This window comes from Pezoporus flaviventris, unplaced genomic scaffold, assembly GCF_033815535.1.
Source record: "Pezoporus flaviventris isolate CSIRO_AGI_PZ_B2104156 unplaced genomic scaffold, CSIRO_AGI_Pfla_v1 ptg000001l, whole genome shotgun sequence".
Taxonomy (NCBI): Eukaryota; Metazoa; Chordata; class Aves; order Psittaciformes; family Psittacidae; genus Pezoporus; species Pezoporus flaviventris.
The window spans coordinates 63,067,141-63,090,924 of NW_026892549.1; the positions used below are offsets into that span (position 1 = coordinate 63,067,141).

Sequence of the window (23,784 nt, forward strand, 5' to 3'; positions counted from 1 at the left end):
TGGTATTAAGTTCCTAAACTCAACGTATTTTCAGATACTCCCTTTGTGATGCTTTGGTGCGCTATCACAGTTGTGTCTCAACTCACATTTATCGAAACAAGCTCTTTTAATAAACACCTTTTTCCTGAACTTAACAACTCTTCCCCAGCTGACATTTTCACCCGTGAACACTGTGCTTCATGAAGACAAGGGTTGACTTACAAAACTGGACTCAAGAAATGGGGGCCGAGGGCGGGAGGCTGGACCTTGTACCCTCAGAGGACACTTGTCAGACGATTCCAGCCGCGGCGGGCACCACCAACCGCATAAAGGGATTCTGCCTTTTCCGCCCGCCCTTCTAGCCGATCTGTACGGTAAAGGCCGCGGCCTGCTCCACGAAGTGCCTAGTCCCTCGTCCCTCTTCCCCCTCGGCCGGCGGGCCGGCGATTCGCGGGCCCAGCACCGCGCCGACAACGGCAGCGCCCGCCTAACGCGAAAGCGGACGCCCCGCCCTAAGGGGCGGTGACCCCTCACCCACGAAGCCCCGCCCACCGTCCCCTCACTCCGGGGCGGGTCGGGCGTCCCCGGCGCTTCACCGGCTGATCCGGGCTCTGCGACAGACGTCGTGGCAGGGGCCAATCGACGGCGTCGCCGGGCTTGGCACCGCCCCCCCGGCGGCTCCCCACAGGGACGGGCCGGAGCGGCCGCCGCTGCCGGTGCCTGGGTTGGGTGAGCGCTTTGTCCCCCGCCGAAGATGAACATCATGGACTTCAATGTGAAGAAACTGGCGGCCGATGCCGGTACCTTCCTGAGCCGCGCCGTGCAGGTACGCCCCGCCCGTCCCTGCGGGCGGCTTACCGGGACTGGGCTTCGCTGCCGCGGCCCTCGCTGGGGGAAGCGGGAGAGGCTCCGCGGGGCCGCCGCTGGGCCCAGCGCGGCGTGGGGCGTTGGCCGGGGCTCTCGGCTCCGCCCTGGGCCGGGGGAGCGGCGGTCGGGAGGGGCCAGGGTGGTGGCTGGGCCCAGCTCTGAGGGAGCGCCCAGCCTGGCTCTGCTGGCGAGGGTTGAGCTCAGAGCCCTGGCCTGGCTGGGCAGCGATGTGCTGCTGTCAGTGCCTCATCCTCCAGCCAGCTCCTTCCCCGCGGGTCCCTTGCTAGTACTGGGCATGGCGGGACTTCGTCCAGACCAGTTGCAAAGCCGCTGGCCTCGGGAGAAGGCTGGGGCAGCCCAAGGTCAGGGCAGGCGGGGAGGGAAGAGGGCGCCTGAGCTGAGGGAAGGCGAGGGGACGAGTTGAGCAGGCATCAGCTGTGAGGAGATAGGATAGGGTTTAGTCGTGGAGAGGCCGAAGGTGTGTCTGGCCTGAAATAAGCTGGTGCTAAAAATGTATCCTGCTATCTGATTGGTAAAATTGGATCTCTCGATGTGACACGTGAAAGAATCTGTCTGCTTAGGCTTTTTGATTTGAGCTTTAGTGCCGTTTTTAAGCTTGTTTGATAGCGTATGTTTTCTGCACCAGTCTTCCCTTTCTCCATGCGAAGGGCACTGTAATTGGCTTTTGTTCCTTAGCTGTTGTCTTGAGCCGTAATCCCCGTTGTTTATATAGTCAAACCTGAACAGATTTCCTGTAGGGAGGTGGGACATCCAAGCGGTGCGTAGTAATGCACTTGGGTTTCTCCCGAGTTCTCGCTGGGTCAAACTGTGCGGTTTGGAATGTGATTAGCATTGTTATCTGGTCTGATCGGCCTGATGTATCGCCCTAAATCTCAATATTCAGGCAGAACCAATGACCCAGCAGCACAGTAGAGCTCTGAAAATGCAAACTCATCGGAAAACATTGTTGTTCGAATTTAAATGAATTTAAAGCAGTCGTTGTGGCTTCTCTTTGTAATGGAGGTCTTTCCATGCTTCAACCCCAGCTCCCCCCCCCCCCCCCCACCTTCCCGGCTTCTGCCAGGTCTACGTGTTTCCCAGATCATCTCTCCAGCCCCCACCCCTTTCCCTTGCTGGACAAGGAGAAAAAGATGTTCACTCTTCATTGTAAGATCCTGTGATGGGACCTTGTGATTTCATCCCTTTTATCTTGACTTTTTACATTTGAATCGGCTTATTGCCTTAAATCTAAGGTTTTTTGCAGTCTGACATGGTTTAAAGGTGAACTGTGTTTTACTTCAGTATGTTCTATCTGCATGGTTGGTTTACATCTGCATAGCTACATTGGTTATCTGCTTAACCTAAACTAAAACTCAGGGGGAATGTGGAAGTAATAAGTTTGCTCTACCAGCTGCCACTTTCCCCTGAAATGAGAAGTTTAATGAAGCCATGAGGGGGAGGAGCAAATCCCTGACATGCTGTTGTAGTCTGAGTAACTCATGTTCTGTGTGCTACTGTTGCTTCTTCTGTTTTCCTAAGTAACTATGTGAGGCCTACAGATAATATTGCTGGATAAGAATTGTGATTTTTATTTTTTTCTTAATATCACCTAAATGTAAATTTTCTGGCCTCCAGTAAAAACTATAGATTTATATTTTGAGTATTTTGAGTTAAAGTTCAGACTTCAGTGGATGACATACCATGTTCTGTCATTAGTTGCTTTGGGATATTGGAAACGGAAGTCTCCCACCAAACCCTATAAAACAATCCAACAGCATAAAGTGGTCTGTAGGAAAACCACTTAAAATCTTCTGTTTTAACTTAGAAGAGGGTGAATGCCTTGTTACTGTTTCACAGGCTTATCAGACTTCTATTTTACAAGGGGACTGGGGCTGTTTTACCCACAACCACCTGGTATTCATGTTCCCGGAAACTTCTTCCTTCTGTGGACAAGATTATACTGTGTCCAGACTGTCATGCTCTATATAGCAATCTACAGAAAAATGAAGTTCACTGGCCATCTTCATCCAAAGCCTACTCTTCCTTCTAGCTGGCGGAAAATGCTTGAGGGAGTCAGTCTTGCAATAGTTGCAGTTTGTGGAACAAAGTAGCAAATGGTTATCGTTAGTGGTATTTGGAGTGAAATAAATAATGCCATAGAGTGTAGTAATAGGAATGTGAGTCCTTCCTGTTGCCAGACTGTAATTGACAAGCTGTCTGTGTAGCAGTCAGGAATGAACTGGGCTTCTACTCTTTGGTGGCAGGAACACTTTTATTGTTCAAGACCTCTACCTGAAGTTAGAGGCTTATTTTAATGCAGTTTCTCCTCCTAGTGATTTTGCAGTGTAGACTTGAACTGTCAGTTCGGCTGTGATAGCTCAGGTGTATGCAAAACAGTACAATTTTCTTCTGTATGAGCTGGTCACAGTCGGGCAACTTGTATGTATATTTTGAATTTAATAAAGATAGATGGGTGGATTAGATGGCTTACTGATACAGCTTGTTCCAGCAGGTGCTTACATTAAGTAACTCTGTCATATTTTGAACTTCTAGTAAAAAGGAAAACTTTCAGAGCTCTAATCAAAGTAGAAAATAGTATCTGCCTATGTTGGAACAATTCTTCTAAGCAGAAGAAACATGCTTGATTCATAGCACTACTTTCCTACAGAAAAAACAGTTCAAATTTAGGTTTCAGGGTAATCAAGATAGGAAATCAAGAGTGGCAGCATTGTTTGCATTAAATTGGTGCTGGAAACCATACCTCTATTTACTATTACATACTACTATTTCACATGCTGCTCAGGATTGCTAAAATGAAGTTTTTTCTTTAAGAAATCTATCATTGTGATATGTGAAATTTATCACTGCGATATTCACTAAGCAGTCTTCACACTGCTGAAAAGATTTATGGAAATATTAACAGGAAGCCCCCTTTTTGTGTACAAATACTCTTCTCTGTAATTAGTAAAAAACAATTTCAAGACCATTTATATTGTATTGTAATGAAGCTTTTGAGAACAACTTTTAGCACCTGATATCTTTTTAAAGAGTTTTTTAAACACTAGTAGTAACACATTCATAAATAAATTCCCTTCTTCCCAGTGCTGCAACTAAACTTTCTTGTAAAGGCAGTTTGCTTTTATGTAAAGCTGCAAATGCCACAAGATTTATCTGGATTTCAGGTGAGTATGTTATTGAAGTTGGTTTTATTGTACTTGTGATGGAAATTAAAACAAACTCGGGCAATGTAGTTTATGTGTATTCTTGTTTCTTACTGCCCACAGAAGAACTTGTAAAGAATGAAGTTAGTTAAAATGCTTCTGGTCCTATTATGTTCTTAAAGGGCAAGCTTGTTAGAGATTGAGTCATAAGTCAGGTTCTTCTGAAAATGCCTGACATTGAACAGGCTGTCAAGTGATGAGATCATCATTGTCATGAGGAGCTACTGCTCTGGAAAGCAGCAGGCCAAACCCTCAGTTCTGGTTTTGCTTGGTTCCCTGATGTGAAATTGTGGCTTCCCCCTCGCCCAGAGAACTGGGACTGAAGTACAAGCTGCTTGTGGATTGATAAAATTTGGCATGAATTTAATATCAAGTGAAATGAATTGTCAGCTTGGAAGTGAACAGCAGAGGTCATCTTACTGTTTCTGTAAGGCATGACAGGATCAGTTGTATCTAAACAGTTCATCCAACACTGACTTGTATTCTAAAAAGCAGAACACCCCCAGCCTCAAAGATATATAATCCACAACTTCCCAGGGAAGTTTATTTTAGCTTTTAATCCTTGTCTTTAAAAGCTTTCTCTAATGTCTAATTCTAATTTAAATCTTCATGCTGAGGTTTAAACTCACTACCTTTGTCCTGCTTGTTGTGCACAGGACAACTTTTTCTTAAGCACATTAAAAGATAGCTGCAATGAGAGTCTGTTGTGCCTTCAGATTTTACTGTGGGAGAAAGGACAAACTTAATTACAAAATACAGAATATAGTAATTTAATTGTCTTTTGTTACCTTTGCAGTTTCTTTCCTTTTGGCTCATGTTTCAGAGTGCACTATGAAAAATGGGCAAAATGTCAAGTGAGAGCTCTTACTACCAAGTTAAGCAGAGGATTTCTTCATAATGTTTTAAATTACTGTCCTCATTTTGGTCTGATTAATACCCTCCTGCCCCTTTTATTCCTGATAGTACGAGTGTTGAATTTGCCAACTTTCCAATTTATTCTTGGGTTTTTATTGATGACTGGATAATGGTTATGTCTTTGAAAACATGATCTGTAACTGAGTGAACAGTTAGTGTCTTAAGCTTGTCCTGGGAAATTATTTCTATAACTAACTATTTTCAACCTGATTGATTCATAGTTCACTGAAGAAAAGCTTGGTCAAGCAGAGAAGACTGAACTGGATGCTCACCTGGAGAACCTTCTCGGCAAAGCAGAATGCACAAAACTCTGGACAGAAAAAATAATGAAACAAACAGAAGTCTTATTGCAGCCAAATCCAAGTAAGTAGCCCTTCTGGTTTTTGTTTGCAACTTGTGAGTGAGTAGATATGCCTATGTAAATATTTACTGCAATAGGTATTACACAAGTTATGACTAAATACACCAGTTTTAAAATTTGAAAGCTGAGATTAGGGAAAGCACATTTTGAAGAGCTACTGAGCATGAGAGACACTGCACTAATTACTGCTACTTCCTTAACCCTTCAAATGGAAAAAGCCTTAGACAGAGTTCCTCAGACTCCAGCACTGATTCCCTACTCTGGTCACCCTCAGGCTGACTGGTTTCTGCGTTGTTTTCTATTTAATTGAATTTCCAACTCTAATTCCAGAAATCTTAGGTAGCTGCAAGAACTCTAAAATTCTTCACGGGGCAGATGCATTGGCTTAAGAAATTTAATTACTGTTTGATTACTTTAAACCGTTAGCATAGTACAATTCAGCTTGAAGTGGACAAGATGAACTGAAAAGCTTATCTTTAACAATTTCTTTACTAAAGAATGATTAGATTGTATTGCTTAAGTATGTTATATCAATAAAGTTTTAAATTTGCTTTCATCTGTAGTGAACCTCTTAATGCAAAACCACAGAAAAACCATGGGTAGAGGAAGAGTAATTTTCTGGTGTGTTAAATAGTTCTTTCTGAAATTGTTGCTAAGGGTGGTACTGTTGAAGATACCATTTTCAGACTTACATCCTATGGTTATCTGTGCCATTCATGGCAGTTGTACTAGAGTTGTGTAGAGTTCTCCTTCTAGTGACAAACTGAGGGTTTATTAGTATAGGTATATCATACACTGATAGCACTTCTCTAATGTCAAATAGAGAAATTCTTTATAATGCTGATCTTTGGAGTGTGATTTTTGAAGCCTGCATCCTTTAGTTCTGTAAAAGCAGTATTTAAAAAACAAATGTAAATCTCAAAAGAACTAATCCTATGTGAAGGATGCAATAGAACTTACAGAATATCGCATCTCAAATTTTTATTTCTGTCTAGGCCAAAGAAAATGGTTGTCTTATTAATTCAGTATTTGTAATATCTTTTTCAGAAACTTGTAATTGAGAAATACTGAGTCACTGAGGGCTGCTAGGACTGTGTGAGGCAGATTCAGTAGAAGGCTAATACATGATAGTGTCTCAGTTATGCTGACCAGTCAGTTTTCTGATAGTTAAAAATACTCGGTGTTAAGCACCGGTCTTCGTCTGTAAATGTAACTTCAGCTGTTTGGCAGCCTGTTTGAGAGGACTATCACATGCTGTAGAGAGCTTCTTTTGGTTGTTGTTAACGGAGTGATCCTGTCAGGGGGAGGAAAAATTACTTTTGGTCACATTTTTAATTGACCCTTTAGGTCAGACCCATGTAATAGTCCAATAATTTTATAGTACTTCTCAGTTCTTTTTTCATTTAGTGAAAAAAATAAATATTATGGATAAAGAAAACCCATTGAAACTGGATCATTTTTCTTTTACCTTCGGTGCCAGGGGATGCAGTGGTACCTGTGTTTGTCTGTGTCAGGTTAATTTTTGTGACCTTCATGACAGACTAGTTGTTTAATCCAATGCTGATGAAAGTTGTCTAATTAATAGTATTATTTTCGCTTGCATCAAATTGGCAGGTTTGTTCATTGTCTTTGTGGTTGTCTATACTATTGCAGGCTGAAATTAGTTCATACTGACTGCATAAATAAATTGAGTGAGTTATGAAGTCAAAACAATTGGTCAGAGAAAAGGGGTGTTTTATCTGAGGAGTTAGCTATTCTAATTAAGTGTCCCTGTTCTTGTCTGTAAGACTTTTTCATCAAAGCAACATGTTGTGTCTTAATATTGTGATAGATGGAGATTAATGATTATATATATATATATATCTGTAAAAGACTGGTTCTGTTAAGGAGAGTTGTTCTATCATGCTTTTACAGTGAAGACTTCTGGACATAATTTGAAAACCTGCATAAAGATGCAGTTTCAAACTTGTATTTTGAATGACAGTAATTGTTTCAAATAAACTTTTTTAGACGCCAGAATAGAAGAATTTGTGTATGAGAAGCTGGACCGCAAAGCACCAAGTCGCATGAACAATCCAGAATTACTAGGCCAGTATATGATTGATGCTGGGAATGAATTTGGTCCAGGAACAGCCTATGGTAGGTAGAAGCAAACTAGTATGTCTTGTGTTGCAGAAATGAAGGGAGGAAAAATCCACAGATCTAGTTTCTCTTTATGATATAAAATGCTATTTCTTGTCTTCCTCTAGGTAACAGTTCAATGATTTTTGTGTCAGTTTGAGGTGACTTGCTGTATATCTTTGAGTATTAGGGGATCCATGGTGAGGCTTCTATCCAAATCTAGAAGCAGAGTCTGCTGTTGGAATGATAACCATCTTTGTGGATGGATAATTTTATTACCAGATCAAATCATTCTGAAATTTATTTTCCTCATTGGAGGAACACATCTGACAACATTTATGCGTTTTACTTGTGGTGTAGAGTGAAAATGTTATGTGAAATAAGAAGTCTTTGAACTTTACAGCATTCCTGCTTTTCGTAATATACAATATTTTGCTAAAGATGAGAGTGTAGAACATAATCTAACTTTTCTTTCTTCTCCAGCAAATTTATATACCCATGACAGGAGGGTTGGGGGTGTTATAGCTAATATTTTTTCACTGGCATTAATTAGAATTCTTAATTCTAGTGTTCTCTACAACTCTTAAAGTTGCTGCTAAGAGATTTTGCAGATAATTTAACCATCTGAAATGCATAGGTGTCTATAGTACAGTCTGCAGTTAAGGTCTGATAGGAGGGAAAACTTTGATTCTGGGAAGAGTGACTTCTTTATATCTGGAAACAATGGTGTTCCTTTTCAAAACAAGGAAAGGGCACTTAAAAATATTAAATAGTTTATAGAAGAGGTAATGGATACAAAATCAATAATGGCAGGGTGTGTTTCTCTTACTTCCCAATGGTTTATGCTGCTATCTGTGGCCTTCCTTCTGATCCCCAGCCACAAGTCTTGCTTTTTTAACATCAAATAGAACTGTACTTTCAGGCACACTGTCCCTTAACTTGCAGAATTTTTAGGATTCAGGCAAATAACAAACTATCAGCATAAAGATACACTGTGAGCTTTCATGTGGTGTTGCAAAACATGTTAGTTCTCTGAGAAGTTAGCCTCTTTTCTAACTAAGTTGTATTTGCCTGTTGAAACATAGTAACTGTATTCTTGATACACTAACTTCAGATTCAATACCTAGCTCGCAACCAAGTGTCTTTAAGTATTGTTCGGTTGACCACAAATGCATGGTTTGAAGTTCAAGTAGATGGGAATGGAGTAGATGGGTATAGCAAAAGGCACTTTTTTTTTTTCCAGTAGCTAAGTGAGCTTTTCTTTTCTACCAACTACTCTTGACTTAAAACAAAAATGCAGTGTAAGGGGAGGAAGTTGTTGTCTTAAAATAGTTAGGTGTGATACCTAGTTCTTAAATAAGTGCTCACAATGGAGTTTGCCATAGTTAGTGGCACTTCTACAGAGCTGCATCTGTTCTCACTGAAATTTTGGTTTGACCTGTGATTGTTACTAATAAAAATGGTTTGGTTTAGTGCATGGGTTTGTTTGGTTTGGGGGGCTGTTTATTTTGGTGCATGTGGGATTTTTGTTTGGGTTTGGTTAGTTTCAGTTTTTCTTGTAGCTCATTCAGATTTCTTTTGAGAGCCTTTGTGATGGCATTGGATTATCTTTTAAACTGCTTTCCTAAACCTTCCTGCCTGTAGAAACCTGTTTTGTTTTTGTTCACCACCTGCCTGACTCACTCTGAAACTTAGCTTTCGTTTTTTCTCTGCAGGAAATGCACTCATTAAATGTGGAGAAACACAAAAGCGAATTGGGACAGCAGACAGAGAACTCATTCAAACTTCTGCTATAAATTTTCTCACTCCCCTAAGAAACTTTATTGAAGGAGATTACAAAACTATTACTGTAAGTTAAATTGTCCATTCTTCAGCATTTCACACCAATTTTAACTGTAGATCTTCAAAATGAAGTAGACGACAATAGGGCATTATTGCTTTCCTCGAACTAATGTAGAAAAACTCAGGTAGAATGAATGCCCTTGGTGTGTTTGCCTCCCTTTTGATCATGTAAAATCCAAATAATTTTGAAAACTTGCTTTTTGTAACTATTGTTCTATTAAATGTATGTATCTTCAGTATAAAATGTGAGAATAACTAGGATCCGATTCTGCTGCTTCAGCTGAAAAAGCTTTTGTATGTGATCATTAAAAAGACTTCCAAGTAGAAAGGCTTTTGCTTCTGAGTACGTGTACCAGTTTTCACAAAATAACTTCACTTATTTCAGAAAGAACGAAAACTATTACAAAATAAAAGACTAGATTTGGATGCAGCAAAAACCAGATTGAAGAAGGCAAAAGTTGCAGAAGCTCGAGCTGCAGTAAGTAGAGTTTGTGTGTTTGGTTTTTTTTTAAGTTATTGATATATATTTATAAAGTTGACTGCTTGGTTATGTTTCCAGCCCTGTCTTCTTACCCCTGCTATTTTTCTGGGTGCTTGGTAAGAAATGCCTCAGTAGAACACAAGGAAATGAAAGTGAATTACTGATTAAGGTGTTAGTCTTCTATTTGTGGATATTTCACCAAGTTGAACTTGTTACAAGTAAATATTCTTGCCTTGCTCTATACTACGTGAGCCTCTACTGCCACTTGCTACAATCAGCCAAGATAGTTGTAAATACAAATCATACAGAGTTCAGGTTTTGGCATTTGAATCTCCAGAAGTGTTCAAGCATATGTATAATTGCTTCCAACTGATGAACCTATCTATACTTCTCTATATCAAAAGTATTTGTAATTTACTCCTTCTATATTGTTTACTATTTCACACCACCAAACAGTGCAAGACTCGGCCTCGTATCTCGTAACTATTCTTATTACCTCACAAAATGATTGTTCAAGGACATTAAAATTACTGTAGACTTAAAAGCTCTTGCTTTTTAAACTCTTAAAATGCCTCTAAATGAGGGAATAGATAACTGAATGTATGCAACTTCAGCTTACAGTATTTTCAGAGCTATCTTTTGACTGTGTTCCTAAAAGTATAGCAGTTAATGATTGATGGTGAAGCATTTTTTCCCATAAGGGTTAATGCACACAGATGCTGAAGAAGTATGGATAATTTACATACACAGGGACAGTGTATAAGAGAGAGAAGCAGGGGTGTCAGATCTTGTTGGCTTCTCCAAGTGGACCACTGTCCTGAAAGATCTTGCAAGACTCACCTCAGCTTTGTAGATAAAGCACCTCCTACCTTGGAATAGTGATCCTTCTAAAGAGGAAAACATGATCTCTACCCGTGTTGTAATCTTCCTTGTCAGGTACACTGTCCTTTTGTGTTTAAATTGTCTGTGGTTAGGTCCATGCGTGCGTTTCCCCTTAGGTTATGTAAATTTTATGCAAAAAAAAGTTCTCTACTTGTTAAGCTTTCTTAATTTGTAAGACTAGCAATGGAGAGCAGGGCAGGGTTCTGGTCTGCTAGCAGTGGGATTTGGAAGCAATATATAGGGAAACAGTGGACAGTGAACTTACTACTTTGCTTGGCTTTATTCACAATGAAGTTTAAAAAAGAAAAAGGTATTTTCATTATTAACTTCCTTTTGTCATCTGGTAGCAGGTATATGCCTTACTATCTAAAGCAATAGAAAGACCACAGGGAAATAGTTCTCCTTGGGCTTGGTATTAAAAGAAAGGCTCTATACTTGAGTTTTTTTATTCCATAACAAGTGTAATCATCCAGAGCTTGGTGCTTGGACAGAACTGTTGCCAGTTGCTGCTACTGCTTGAGCAGTCTTAAGTATTCACATAGCAAATAATTCATATGTTCATGCACAAATGAATTAGTGCTGGTAGAGCATGAAATTCCAGGCCTCTTACATGTACTTCAATTTTATTTACATTTTAACAGCAGTGTGCATGTTTAAGAAGTACTGGATTGTAGAATTTCCAGAGAAGTGAAAAAATTGCATCTCATCACTCTCTGCAATATAGAGATGAGAACTAACTTGGATATAGTGGTGATGCAAATGTTTCATCTTCTGCTGGCTCGCTCACTTATGAAGGAAAATATCTGACAGTCTGTGCTGAACTGATAGGGTAGCAAAGCGTATTGAGTTATGATGCAAACTTTTATGTCTTAAAACTTTCTTTTACAGGATAAAGTGATAAATTTCATCTACATTTGATTATTTTTCTCCCTGTTATAAGGTTATTTAATATTTGAAATTACAATCTCACGTGTTTACTGTACAGCTGAAGTAGCTTAGATCAGTATTTAAAATAGAAATATGAACAGTTTTATCTATATTCAGTTCACAATCTTGCTTAGCTTAAACTTGCAGTGCTTTGTGTCAGTAATCTGTTCTCCTGCTATATTCAGTGTTTTAACTTGCTTTTGTCTTTTATCTATGCACTTAAGCAACTAAACACCTCTCAGCCTGAAGAGAATAACATTATGGTAAATGTCTCTTACGTGCTCAACTTGCTGCATGTAAAATGGCTAAAGGTTTGTTGGCCTCCTGTGTTCATTCATTTTCCTATCAAATGTTTCCTCTTGCTACCCAACTCATTTTGGTCTTGTTTCAGATGTTTTCTGTTCCAAACTGAATTGGTATAGTGTACTAAGTGCACTTATGTCAGTACAGCATTAGATGTTGGGTTTTATCAGAATATTTCTGGTAATTTGAAGTATACAGTAATATATTCTAATTTTCATGAGTTTATGAATGTAAACTTAGGATGCAAAGGAATTAATTTTTTTTATCACTTAAATTAATTTCACCCATTGAAGGGACAGGAATTACTTCACTTTCCTGGTTTTGTCTTAATATGAGTAAGAGTGAATTATGTGAAGGTGCCAGAAATAAGTAGAAATTATTCCCTTCAAGTAATGTTTTACAAATTGCAATCTGAAAATGTCACATAAATTAATGGCTTAACTTAAAGTACAGTATATCCTAAATGTGTTGCAGGGACTCATTAGCTTAGCTGGTTTAACGCCATAATTGTGGAATTGGGAAAGGTGTTAATTAATCATGTACAACATAGACTGTGCTGTTCAAGCTGACTTGGTTTGGGTCTTGGATGTGCACAGTATAGTGGGTTTCATCTAATTAGTGTTCCAGGTTTCTCAGTTGTAAGTAGATAAAAGAGCAAATAAACTTGTTTGTTATAACTTGATTTTGCAATCTTTATACACATTTCTTCCTACTAAAGTCCCAACTGTGTCATCTTCTTACAACTGCAGAAAATGAAGGTTAAAGGAGAGCTGCATTGCAAGAGGGAATTGGAACAGCAAGTTGAAGTAATTAACTTCTAGAGTAAATTTTCTGCCATTCTGTGATTTTTGCTGTACTACTTGCCATTACTGTAATACTCAGTTCGAGATACCTCTGTAGCATTTTTAATTGAATTTAGGTTTTAATAAAAATCCTTGTGCAATAGGAAGCCAGTAATGAAATTAGCAAGAGAAATCATTCATCTCTTTCATTCTTTACTTAACATGGTGTTTAAATAAGAATAGCTTTCCGCAGTGTTGCAATGTTTTAACACATTAAGGTAACTTAAATTACTCCATAAGGTAATGCAGTTTGTATGATCCTCCTCATTTTCTAAGTAATGTCTTGTGTTGTAATAGCTTGTTTTAAATAGATTCCTTTAATATATAAGTTCTACAAGTCATACGTACACTCTTCAGTATCTAACATACTTCACAGATGTAGTGTTATCCATACTCTTTGTAGTTTCATTGTATATGAAGTGCTTTGGGCAACTGGCTTATGCCTCCTTAAATTGCTGTGAAGTTCTAAGGGCATGAAAGTGGTTAAGATCCAAAATATAGTTGCATCCTGTATTGAAGCACCACCAATGTCTAAGTTTGTGTTTTTATTCTCCTCCTTCCCCCAACTAATGCTGACTAGATATGGGCTGAGGAAGTGACAAAAGTAAGTAAACAATTTAGAAGTTGCAGAATTCTGAAACCATAACTTGTGCGGGTCTAATGTAATAGAGGATATTGTTGATTCAGTCTAATGTTGGCAGCCTTATGCATTACATCAGAATACACTGGTTTCCTCTAGGTCCTTTCAAACTCCAGTGGTGTTTCAAACATCCAGGCTTGTTTCATAGTAAGCTGTTTCTGGCCAACTCTCTCTTGTTGCATGAGAATCATATGGTACTAAGATACAAAAGAAAAAGAGCTACAAGACTTCCTTCCAAATGCACTGGTATGCCATCCTGTTAAAAATGACCTCTTAAGAATGAGCTTATTTGAGCGTTTTCAGAAAGGCTAGGGTCTAGTCTAAATTGTCCTCAAAACCACAGATGTTCAACTTCCCACAACATAAAGTAGTAATTAAAGTGTTGCAGTGCATGCATGAAGCTTGGAAAACTCTGTTTTGGAGTTTGGTGGTTTTGAGTTCGTTTTTTTGTGTGTTTTTTTTTTTGTTTTTTTTTTTGTTCTCTACCTTTCTCCCCAGTGTCACTAGAGAATGCTGTGCTTAAGCAAGTGAAAATTGCCCCTGGGCTGAAGACTGGTTCATAAATACAGCATTAGACTGGGGATAGGATCTGAAGCCTTCTCTCTTGTCATGCCATGCTTTGCACAGGGACACACTCAGTGGAGCTAATGGAGCATTGGTGATAGCTTCTCCAGTGCTACAAGAAGGGCTGTTCTCGGGTGCACTGGCTCTGACAAAGCAATGCTGGGAACATGCTTTGGGAAGCTGTGATAACAGTTATGAAAAGATTTCTTAGGGAATTTCTGTAGAGGATGGGAAATAAAAACAAAGGGTAGCAATACAAAGTAATGGTAGTTGTAGGGCAGGGCCTTTGAAGTACGGTTTTTAAAGAGGGGGACTAGGTAGGCAGCTGTGGGAGGCATTAGGGACTTGCTCTCAGAAGCTGGGATGTGGAGCTTTGGCTGAAACCTTGAGGGTTGTGGGATAAACTAAGTGAAGGCTTTTTCTACTCCAATTTTCTGTGAGTTACAGTGCAAACATGGGGTGTAAGTGTAGGGTGTGTGAGTTTAGAGACTGGAACTGTAAGAGGAGAGTTAGGTCACCTTTGATCCTAAAGTTTGAGAACTATTTTACTATTTAAGTGAATGTGTCTGCTGGAGTACTTGGTACTGTTGTGGAAAAAGACAGCAGGGGAGCAGTACTGCTGTAACAAAAACTAATCTTGATGCTATCAGACAATGAATAAAACTGTTTGTTTTTCAGAGACAACAGACTTTGAAAACCTAATTGGTTTGTAAGGTGATACATGCACTGTTATCAGTTTTAAGTAAGAAATACACAGCTGCTTCCTCACTGTTTAATTAATGTGAAAGCCTTCCCAGCTGCTGTGACCTCAGATGAAAAGCATTTCTTGGGTAACTGCATTGTTCTGTGCTCACTGCTGTGGTTAACATCTTTCTGTGTGACTCTTCATATGGATCAGCATTAGTGGAATGCAAGAACAGAATGTTTGCAAACACACAAAAACCTTTTGAAACCAATGTTCTGTTGGTATCACCTCATGAGTTTTCCTGAAAATAGATTTCCTTACTCTGTTTTGCTGAGAACAGTAATTGCTGCATCTTGAACTTAATGTAAATTCTTGCCTTTGGGTTGGTTTTTAGAAACAAGGTACTAAGTGCATGCAAGCACTGAGGCAAGGGAATACAGATTCCAGGCTGAGGGTATTCTGTCTTGGAACAGTAAATCTTAAATCTTACAACACATTTTTTATGTATTTGTGGGGTTTGAGTAGTGTCCTTTTCCTTTCTCTCCCTACCCCAAATACCCCGAAGTAATTTCTGCTTGTGTGAGATTCAAGTCCTTTAAAACTGCTATAACAGTGTTAAGGTAGTTAAAAATTGCCGAGAATGAAATGCAACAAGGAATAAATTTGAGTTATTTAAATATGAAACTTAAAGCAAGTAATTTTTTAATAGAAAGTTTACTCTAATTAAAGTTAGAACATTTGCTATAGTTTGGATTTATTTAAAGATGCCTCAACTACAATCTCCAGAAATAGTTGTAGCAGCTTGGTGGCCTGTATAAGACAGTAATTTACGAACTATCCTGTTAAAACTTGCCCTCAAAGAATTATGTTACAGCTGATTGCTACTTGGTTACAAGACAAAGGCAATGTGAGGTTTACCCTAAATTGCTTGGTCAGAGCCCTGTTGCAGACACTGTTATGCCAATAAACACTTGGTTTGTAACTGGGAGAGGTGGGGTAATACTGCAGGCAGAAAAACTCCTGCCTTTTGCATACACTGACTTCATAAGGTAGGTGCTGATGATAAAGCTGTTTCCTTGGTATACAGGGCCTCAACATTTCTGAGCCCAAAATGCAGTTATTCTTTTACCGAAATCTGCAAAGAAAAGCACATTTTGAACACCTAATTTGCGATGAATGCATTTGTATAAGTAGCTCTGAATAAAATGGAACTGTTTTAGTCAGAAGATATAAAAGAGTGCATTGTACAAATACCTAATGTTCATCCTTGCTTTTAGTCTGAACAGGAAGTGCGGATTACTCAGAGTGAATTTGATCGTCAAGCGGAGATTACCAGGCTTCTGCTGGAAGGAATTAGCAGCACACATGTGAGTACACAGAAGAGATAGAAGAGCAAAGTCAAAATCGGGGCACTTCCTAAAAATAGCTCCATTACGCTATTTGGGAACTTTGGGCTATGAAGTTTCACTTCATTGTGGTAAAGCATCAAAATTTTCTTTGTTTTGGTTTTTGAGTTCTAGTTTAATAGCTACTGAATCAGTCTTTTGTTAACCTTGAAAAGACAGGAGCTTTCATTTTTGTTCCTTAAACTCAACTTCCTGTTCATCAAATTAACTGAATGTTGAAACTGCCAAAGCATCCTAAAATATTTACTCTGTTGTGGAAGCAACATGGGTAACTGGCATGATGCTTGTACAGCACCTATTTTTTTGTGCTCAGATATTAATTTTTGTGTCATTTTATCCCAGTTACCTGGTAAATTCAGGCACTCTGCCTATGGGGCATAAATCCCTATGTGATAATGTTGGTGTTAGCACGTGACTAGGAGACCAGTCATTCTAATGCAGCATAGTACTTCTGCAGACTAAAAACTTGATTTTTTTTTTTTTTTTTTTTGCTGTATTACAGGCACATCATCTTCGCTGTCTGAATGATTTTGTTGAAGCTCAGATGACCTATTATGCACAATGTTACCAATATATGTTGGATCTCCAGAAACAACTTGGAAGGTAGTAATACTGTAAAAACTTCAGAGAAAAACCACATTTTTTTCCTAAGTGCTTATGAATAGTAGGAAACTGATATAAGGGTGGTGAATGCAGAGGCATGCTGGACTGAAAGGAAATATATTCTCGGGTATTTAATATGTAATTACCCCAGTGCAAACTGCATCCCTAAGCCTACACACAGCACTCATGCCTTTTGAGGGTTAATTTGCTGAGATTTTGTGCATTTCCTGATTGAGGAAGGTGAGCCCATGGTAACCTCACTTAACAGCATAAAAAGGAATTCCTGGAATTATCCGTATAATCATTCATTTGTCTTCTGCTTTATGCTGTGCAGCATGGGTAAGTTTTTGTACTCTCTGTAAATTCCTTTTACCTCTTAATTCGCTTCAGGGCACTACCTGATTTTCCGTGGAACTGCGTTCTCCACTGTTAAGAGAATTGCCAGTATAGATATTGTATCTAGGTAGGAGTGTAGCCCACGATATCTATAATTGGTAATCCAAAGTGCTTGCAATGGAATGAGCAAGTTTGTCTAGTTCTACTGTTTCAAGGGTTTAGCATTTTAAAGTAAGAGAAAAAGCTATTTGATGTTAGTTTGTGCTCCTGGTGATGTAAAGATATCTGCATAAATACTTCTCGTGAAGTTTCACATTTCTAATTGTTTTTCACAAATCAGCCTTTCTTAGGGTTATACCAGACCATATTATGTAGGGTGAGCATGTGCATTGAAGGACTGTCTGTACTTGGAAATGCCTGTTCTGAATAACTGTTTCTATAAAGTATCTCTATTTATGTTTTTCATGATAAGGAAGCAAAAACAAAAGTGTTCTTGAGTCTTGTCCTTTTCCTGACTTGCAGCTTCCTGTGGCATTTGATTTCCTTCCCTCAGTTTGTTTGAATGGGTACTTTAAAGTCTTTAAAACTGGTTTGCCTAAAAAAAGCTCTACATCTTTAAAGTTATATTCCATTAAAAACAGTATTCAATCATAAAATTTGGTAACTCATAAATGCATTTACTGAAAGCTTGAAAAGAACTTTACTGGATTAAGGGCAAGCACCTCTTAGAAGTTAAGTGAGGTATATTTACACAGCTATTTTGAGAGGATGTTTCTAAAGTCTGTACTCTTATCCATATCTGTTTACTAAGCTGAAAGCTTTAAGCATAATACCCTTAGCCTAAGGAAGAATGTATTTCTCTTTAAAATCTCTTGCTTTAGGTTGTACAGCATGTCCAGAATAGCTGTTCTTGTTTAAAATTTGTGTAAACTGCTACCAGGTGTAAAAGAGTGTATTTGAAGAAAGTACTGCCTTCAGGAGAACAGAAGGATGTTTCTTTACGTGGCTGTGATCTGATGAGTGTTTTTGATAAGACTGCTAGGACTGCTAGACAACCAAAAGTATGGAAACTTTGCAGAATCTTCAGTGCTTCCAACACCCACATGAATTTTCTCTGCCTATTAAAACAGTCATGGTATTAAATCTTGGGTGTGTCTTTCCTTCCTTGTGCAAGGAAGTCCCACTGAACTATAACAGAGAGCACTGGGACAAGGTCTCAAGTTGTGCTCCTTGCTTTGGAGGACTCCTCAGTTTATAGCCATCGGGTGCATAGCACTTGCATTAAATAAACAGATGAGCAGGATATGCGTAGTGTTTTCCTATGCTACGTGTAAGCAGATGCAGTGCCAAATAGTCTTTGCCAGCTCAGCTAGATTTTGGTTGTATTTGCCAATGCTGTGTTAGTTAGTAAGGCATCTATAGTGCTGAGTTACACGTGTTCTTTTTGCACATCTAAGAATGACGTTGTGCCATATTCTCATGTGAAAGCCAAGAGCTGTGAGTGACTTCTTTTTGTTTTGAAGCTGCTGGCGGACCAAAGGTGTTCAGCCTTCAAGTGATCCAGTTTGTTACTTGAAACAGAAACCTGGGTCTCAAGAGTAGATGCGTATGTTCTGTTTTACCTGGGTCAGAATCTATGGCATAAACCATAACCTGGTTCACACTGAAAGTATTCAAGTTCCAAAGCTGAGTACTGACTTTCCTGATGTACTCTCTCAAGAGTTAGCTGTAGAGAAGGTGGAGGCAAAACTTGTGCTCAGTTCTCTTTACATAAATAGACATGGGTTTATGGATGTTTCTCTTCAAGGCAATGCCAACTGCTTATCCCCCTTCTGCATTCCCCTCCTGTGGGACTGCTTAAGGAATCGAAACTCCGTGGTTAAAAGCAATCTCTCTTCTTTTTTCTTAGTTCCTCAGAATGAACTAAACAAATCTATTTAAAATATTCTGGTACTCCAGCTGTTTCCCTGCTGATACCTGCTTTTGCTCTGAATTTTCTCAGCTTTCCTAACAGCCAAGCCTAAGCCTTGGCGTCATTGTGTCTTTCAAATTACCCATCACTAGTCCCCTACTCTACACTGTGAAACTTCTGTTACTAAAGTGTTCTCCCAGACAACCTTTGTATAGCTGAAGCTTTCCAGTAACATGCCTGCGTCTGGTTTCGTAAAAGTGAGACTTAATGCTTCGCTGATTGACAGTGGTTATAAAGCTCTGGCTTTCTTTTTTCCTAGCTGTACAAATCAGTGACCCTTTGAACTGAGAATGATTTACATGTAATCACTGTGTTAACAGAGAACAGGTTTAGCAGTGTATTAAGCAGTAACTTAACAACATTGAGGAATAACTGATTGTCATTTCAAATCCCTCTATTTGAATGCCAGCTAACCAAGTAATAAATACATCATGAGGCACAGCTCAGTTATTCCTACAAAACTGGGGAGTCTAGCTTTTCTTCCCTTTGTTGTGATCATTTGATTTGCTCTGGGAACATTGTGAATTGGTTTGACAATCTAATGTGGCAAATGAAAACAAAAAAATCAGTAGGGTTGCAGTCTCTTCTCCATGAGTTGAACCAGTTCTTGATGATCAAATGATGTCAAGGTAAACCAGAGGGGAAGTGGGGACTCCCTCCTTTGGGCAGTATTGAATTGTGTTCACTCACAACAGTCTCCTGAAAGTCTACTTGTTTTTATATGCAATTCAGTCTAACTGTAAAAGGGTAATCCTGTCCTTTGCAATATGTTCCTGCTGTTTTCCCCGAATCGGATACAATGGTGAATGTGTTAAACAAGCTGTTCTGAGGGAAAGTTAGTAATCTTCTTAATGACTTTGTTAGATCAGGTTGTTGAATCAACTCAAAAGCAATAGATTGCTGGATCTGACTCAAATGATAGAGAATGAACATTTGCACAAAGGAGAAGTATATTTTAAAACCTATACTTCATGTGTTAAATTTACACTGCCACTGGGGGGGGGGGGCAGGCAATGACATGTTTGCATCTCAGATGTTAATGAAAATGTATCTATGTAGGAGGACTGATGAGGAAAGTTATGGGGGAATTGAGTGACTATTTGATGCATAGACTGGTAGGAAGAATGGAAGGAAATGCAGCTGCAGTTCCACCTCTTCCTGACTCTGTGCAACTCCTGGTTACTGAGCTCTTACACTGCATCAGCTCTACCACTTTTCAATACCTTCATTGACCTGCTTTTAAGGTAGAATCAGATGAGGTTTGGGACAAAGGTTGCAAAGGGCTGAGGAATGACTACATCAGCTGCTAGATAAGGAAGCTTAGTCTGCCACAGAACTGCATTCAAGAACAGAGGGCAGTGATGTGAGACAGTATCACAGCTCATCATTGCCCCCCATGCTGTTCCATTCCCCCTGTCCCACAGAATCACAGAATGGTTGACCCTGAAAGGCACCACTGGGGGGCATCTAGTCCAACCTCCTCCTTAAGCAGGGTTACCCAAGGCACATTACTCAGGGTTGTGTCCAGACAGGTCTTGAATATCCGGAACACAGGAACTTCCTACTGCCTAGCACTACTGAGATGAGTCTGGCCCCATTCTCTTGACACCATCTCTCCAGATACTTATACACATTGATCAGATTGCCAGAGCCTTTGCTTCTCTGGGTGGAACAGACCAGCTCCCTCAGCCTTTCCTTGCATGAGAGGTGTTTTGGACCCTTAATCATTCTGGTAGCCCTTTGCTGGACTTATTCCAGTAGTTCCATGTATCTCTTGTACTGGGGAGCCTAGAACTGGACACAGTATTGCAGGTGAGGCCTCACCAGGCCTGAGGAGAGAGGACAACCTTCCTCTGCCTGCTGGCAAGGCTCTTCCTAATGCACCCCAGGATACCATTGCTGCTCTTGGCCACAAGGGCACATGTCTGGCTCACTGACAATCTGTTGTCCACCAGGACCCCCAGATCCTGCTCTGCAGAGCTACATTCCAGCAGGTCAACCCCTAACCTGTACTAGTACATGGGTTTATTTCTCCACTTGCTGCTTTGCTCTCCTTTCTACTCCTTCCACATCTTAGCTCTGTTATTCTGTCCTTTCCCTTGTATTGGCTCTGGCTTTCATCGGTGTTGGGTCTTTTATTCAGCTCATTAACTTTGTAGAAGATTATACACTTTCCTTTTTATCTTTTTCTTTCTCCAGGCAGGTTAATGAGTTGAATTGGCCTCACAGAAGGGTCTGGCAAGCACTAAAGCTGTTGCTAAACAAGCAGTAGTGTGAACTAGAAAGGAGGGGCTTAAGTTGATATAAGTTGATCCTTAGCATAACAAATAGTTTTGTTTTACAGCATGCAGTTAGCTGAATCAACAAACCGATCTACGTTACAGAAATAGTTGGGGGGGTGTGTGTGTGTTAATTCTTTCAGAGGGAGGCTGTGTTTTTAATATGCAGTATATTTCCCTGTCCTGGTTCACCAGCACTCTTTTGTGTAGCTACATAATTGAGGAATGAGCAGGAGGAGGTGGAGGCTGCTTTTACTGGCAGAGCTGTCAAAAGAAATGTTTATTAAACTACAGCCTGAATTGGGTCTGACCAACAGTGCTTTCTTGGCTTTGCTTTTGTTTTATTTGAAGCACTTACCAAGTCTTTTTTTTTTTTTTTTTTTTAAGGTGGCAGTATTTCTTTTTAAGTATGTTGGTTTGATTTGTACTACAGGTTAGGGAAAAGAATCTTTATTTGGGTTATACCTTACTTATATAGGTTATCAGTGCTTTTCTATTACTGCTGTCTACTGGTGTTTATTCTGTAGTTGATAAATGCAAGAGTGCTGATTCAGGCAAGGAGGCAGGTACAACTCCCCATGTAGAACTGATTTACTCAGAAGTCTTTGTTTCATTTTCTCCCACAGCTTTCCATCTACTTTCCTCTCTAATAATAATCAGTCTTCCTCAACTCCTGTGCAGAGTGTTTCTGCTCCCTCAGTCTTGGCCTCAGCCTCTGCTTCATTGCCTTCAGTAAGCAATTCAATAGTTACTTCAGGCATCAGTGAACTGAAGTCATCAAGTGGCAGCAGGAAAGCTAGAGTTCTCTACGATTATGATGCTGCAAACAGCAGTGAATTATCACTACTTGCAGATGAGGTAAGAATTTTCTATGTACCTTCAGCCAGTTAAGATGTACTACATCAAGAAATCTGTGTAACTGATTTTTAATTAAACTTCAATAGTACTCTTATAGCATTGTCCTGTACCTGTATATTCTAATACTCTATACTTGGAGTTATCATGTTACACCAGCTTAGCGTGCAAGAACATTTACTAGACAACCACAAAAAAAGTTTTCAGACTTCTTTGGGTTTTAAATGTGTATTATTAAAATATTTCTATTTGACTTTTTTTTCTCATTTAGGCAGTTACTTAGAAGCTGTGTCCTAAGATTTTCTGTTAAGATAAACATGTGAACAGCATCTGTCTTGCTGTCATGCACTTGAAGATCCAACAAACCTTCTTTTAGGTTGCCTGTTAAAATTGATGGTGATAGACAAGTTTTATAGATTAAAAAATAATAGAAAAGAATGAGTAATGAATAGAATTTCATTGAGGGGAAAAAAAGGGACTTTAGAACATGTTATTTTTCCATTGACCAGTGAAATAGCTTTTATAAATATTAGGTTATGTTTCATGGATGTTCATTTTAAATGCTCTATTTGACTTGGTTAATCTCAATTCTAAGACCTTGGACATCGCATGAGGGCAGACTGTAATTCTTCCAGGCAAGGAAAGGTTATAATCGTGTGTTTCTGTTTTTTTAGGTGATAACAGTGTACAGTATCCCTGGCATGGATTCAGACTGGCTGATGGGTGAAAGGGGAAATCAGAAAGGCAAAGTGCCTATTACTTATTTAGAACTGCTAAACTAAATGGTTGGCCTGAATAAAGACTGTCAATTATGGCAACACCATATTTATATACAATTAACATTATGTAAGCAGGTTTTAAGTGTCTTCCATATTATTGTCTTGAGGGACAAATACCAGCCATTAGAAACTGGCTTTTCTGCCAGCATGGTTGCATGGTAAATACTCTATTCAAACTTAATGTGTTTAAAGCTTTTACTTCATGTGCCAAGAACATGTTTCCTACAGATTTGTTTCTCCTGAAGTTTTCACTAATACAAGCTCATACTTTTGAGTAATCTAGATTGAAAGCAGGAGGTACTGTTTTCTACTGAAATTTTTCATTAATGGCAAAGCTTTTCTTCACATAAAATAAACTTATTGTGAACTGATGCAGGTGTAATGCACATTATTTGAATAACCAAAACTAAACGTGAAACACAAACCTTAAAATAAGTCCATATGGTTCTGTTCCCAATACTTGTGGAGTTACAGTGTGCTGAGGCATATATGGTTATCTGCTGAGTAACTTCTGCATTTAATCACCTTTGAAGAATAAAAAGGTTGTTTTCTCTATGAACATTTAAGAGAAATTGCTAGTATGTCAAGACTTGAAACTGCACCTAGGTCGACTGACACAAGCTAATGACATATGTTCTGACTTGTTTTTCATCTTGCCTTGTATTTTTTTCTTTTCAGTTGCTTTCCAGAAAGGAGGGTAATTAATTTTGATTAGTAATTATAAATACTCTTTCAATTTCAAATCAGCCTTTAAGTTAAATTAAGCACTGCATTTTGCTACCCAAATATGCACTGTTTCTCTGTGTCCAAGTAGTTCTATAGATGAGCATACATTTGTTCAGTTTATCTATTTTAATGAAAATCTGCATGCACAATTCTTACGCAACAGTTTATTGTCATGTTCTCATTGGATTGAAGTTGCCT

At 39.2% G+C, this 23,784-nt stretch overlaps 1 protein-coding gene across 4 annotated transcripts; it reads left to right on the top strand.

Moving 5' to 3' along the window:
• Positions 1-631: 631 nt before the first annotated feature.
• Positions 632-23,231, top strand: SH3GLB1 (SH3 domain containing GRB2 like, endophilin B1). Of its 4 annotated transcripts, none has more exons than XM_061462147.1 (11): positions 632-805; positions 5,204-5,345; positions 7,354-7,482; positions 9,180-9,313; positions 9,692-9,784; positions 11,821-11,907; positions 13,322-13,345; positions 15,908-15,997; positions 16,539-16,639; positions 21,853-22,084; positions 22,756-23,231. In XM_061462147.1, the coding sequence occupies exons 1-11, from the start codon at positions 734-736 to the stop codon at positions 22,861-22,863; spliced, it is 1,212 nt and encodes a 403-aa protein (XP_061318131.1). In that variant the 5' UTR covers positions 632-733; the 3' UTR covers positions 22,864-23,231. The 4 variants fall into 4 exon arrangements, with proteins under 4 accessions (XP_061318131.1, XP_061318141.1, XP_061318161.1 ...); XM_061462157.1 differs by having other exon boundaries at positions 11,821-11,859; XM_061462166.1 differs by lacking the exons at positions 11,821-11,907; positions 13,322-13,345 and having other exon boundaries at positions 633-805.
• Positions 23,232-23,784: the final 553 nt, after the last annotated feature.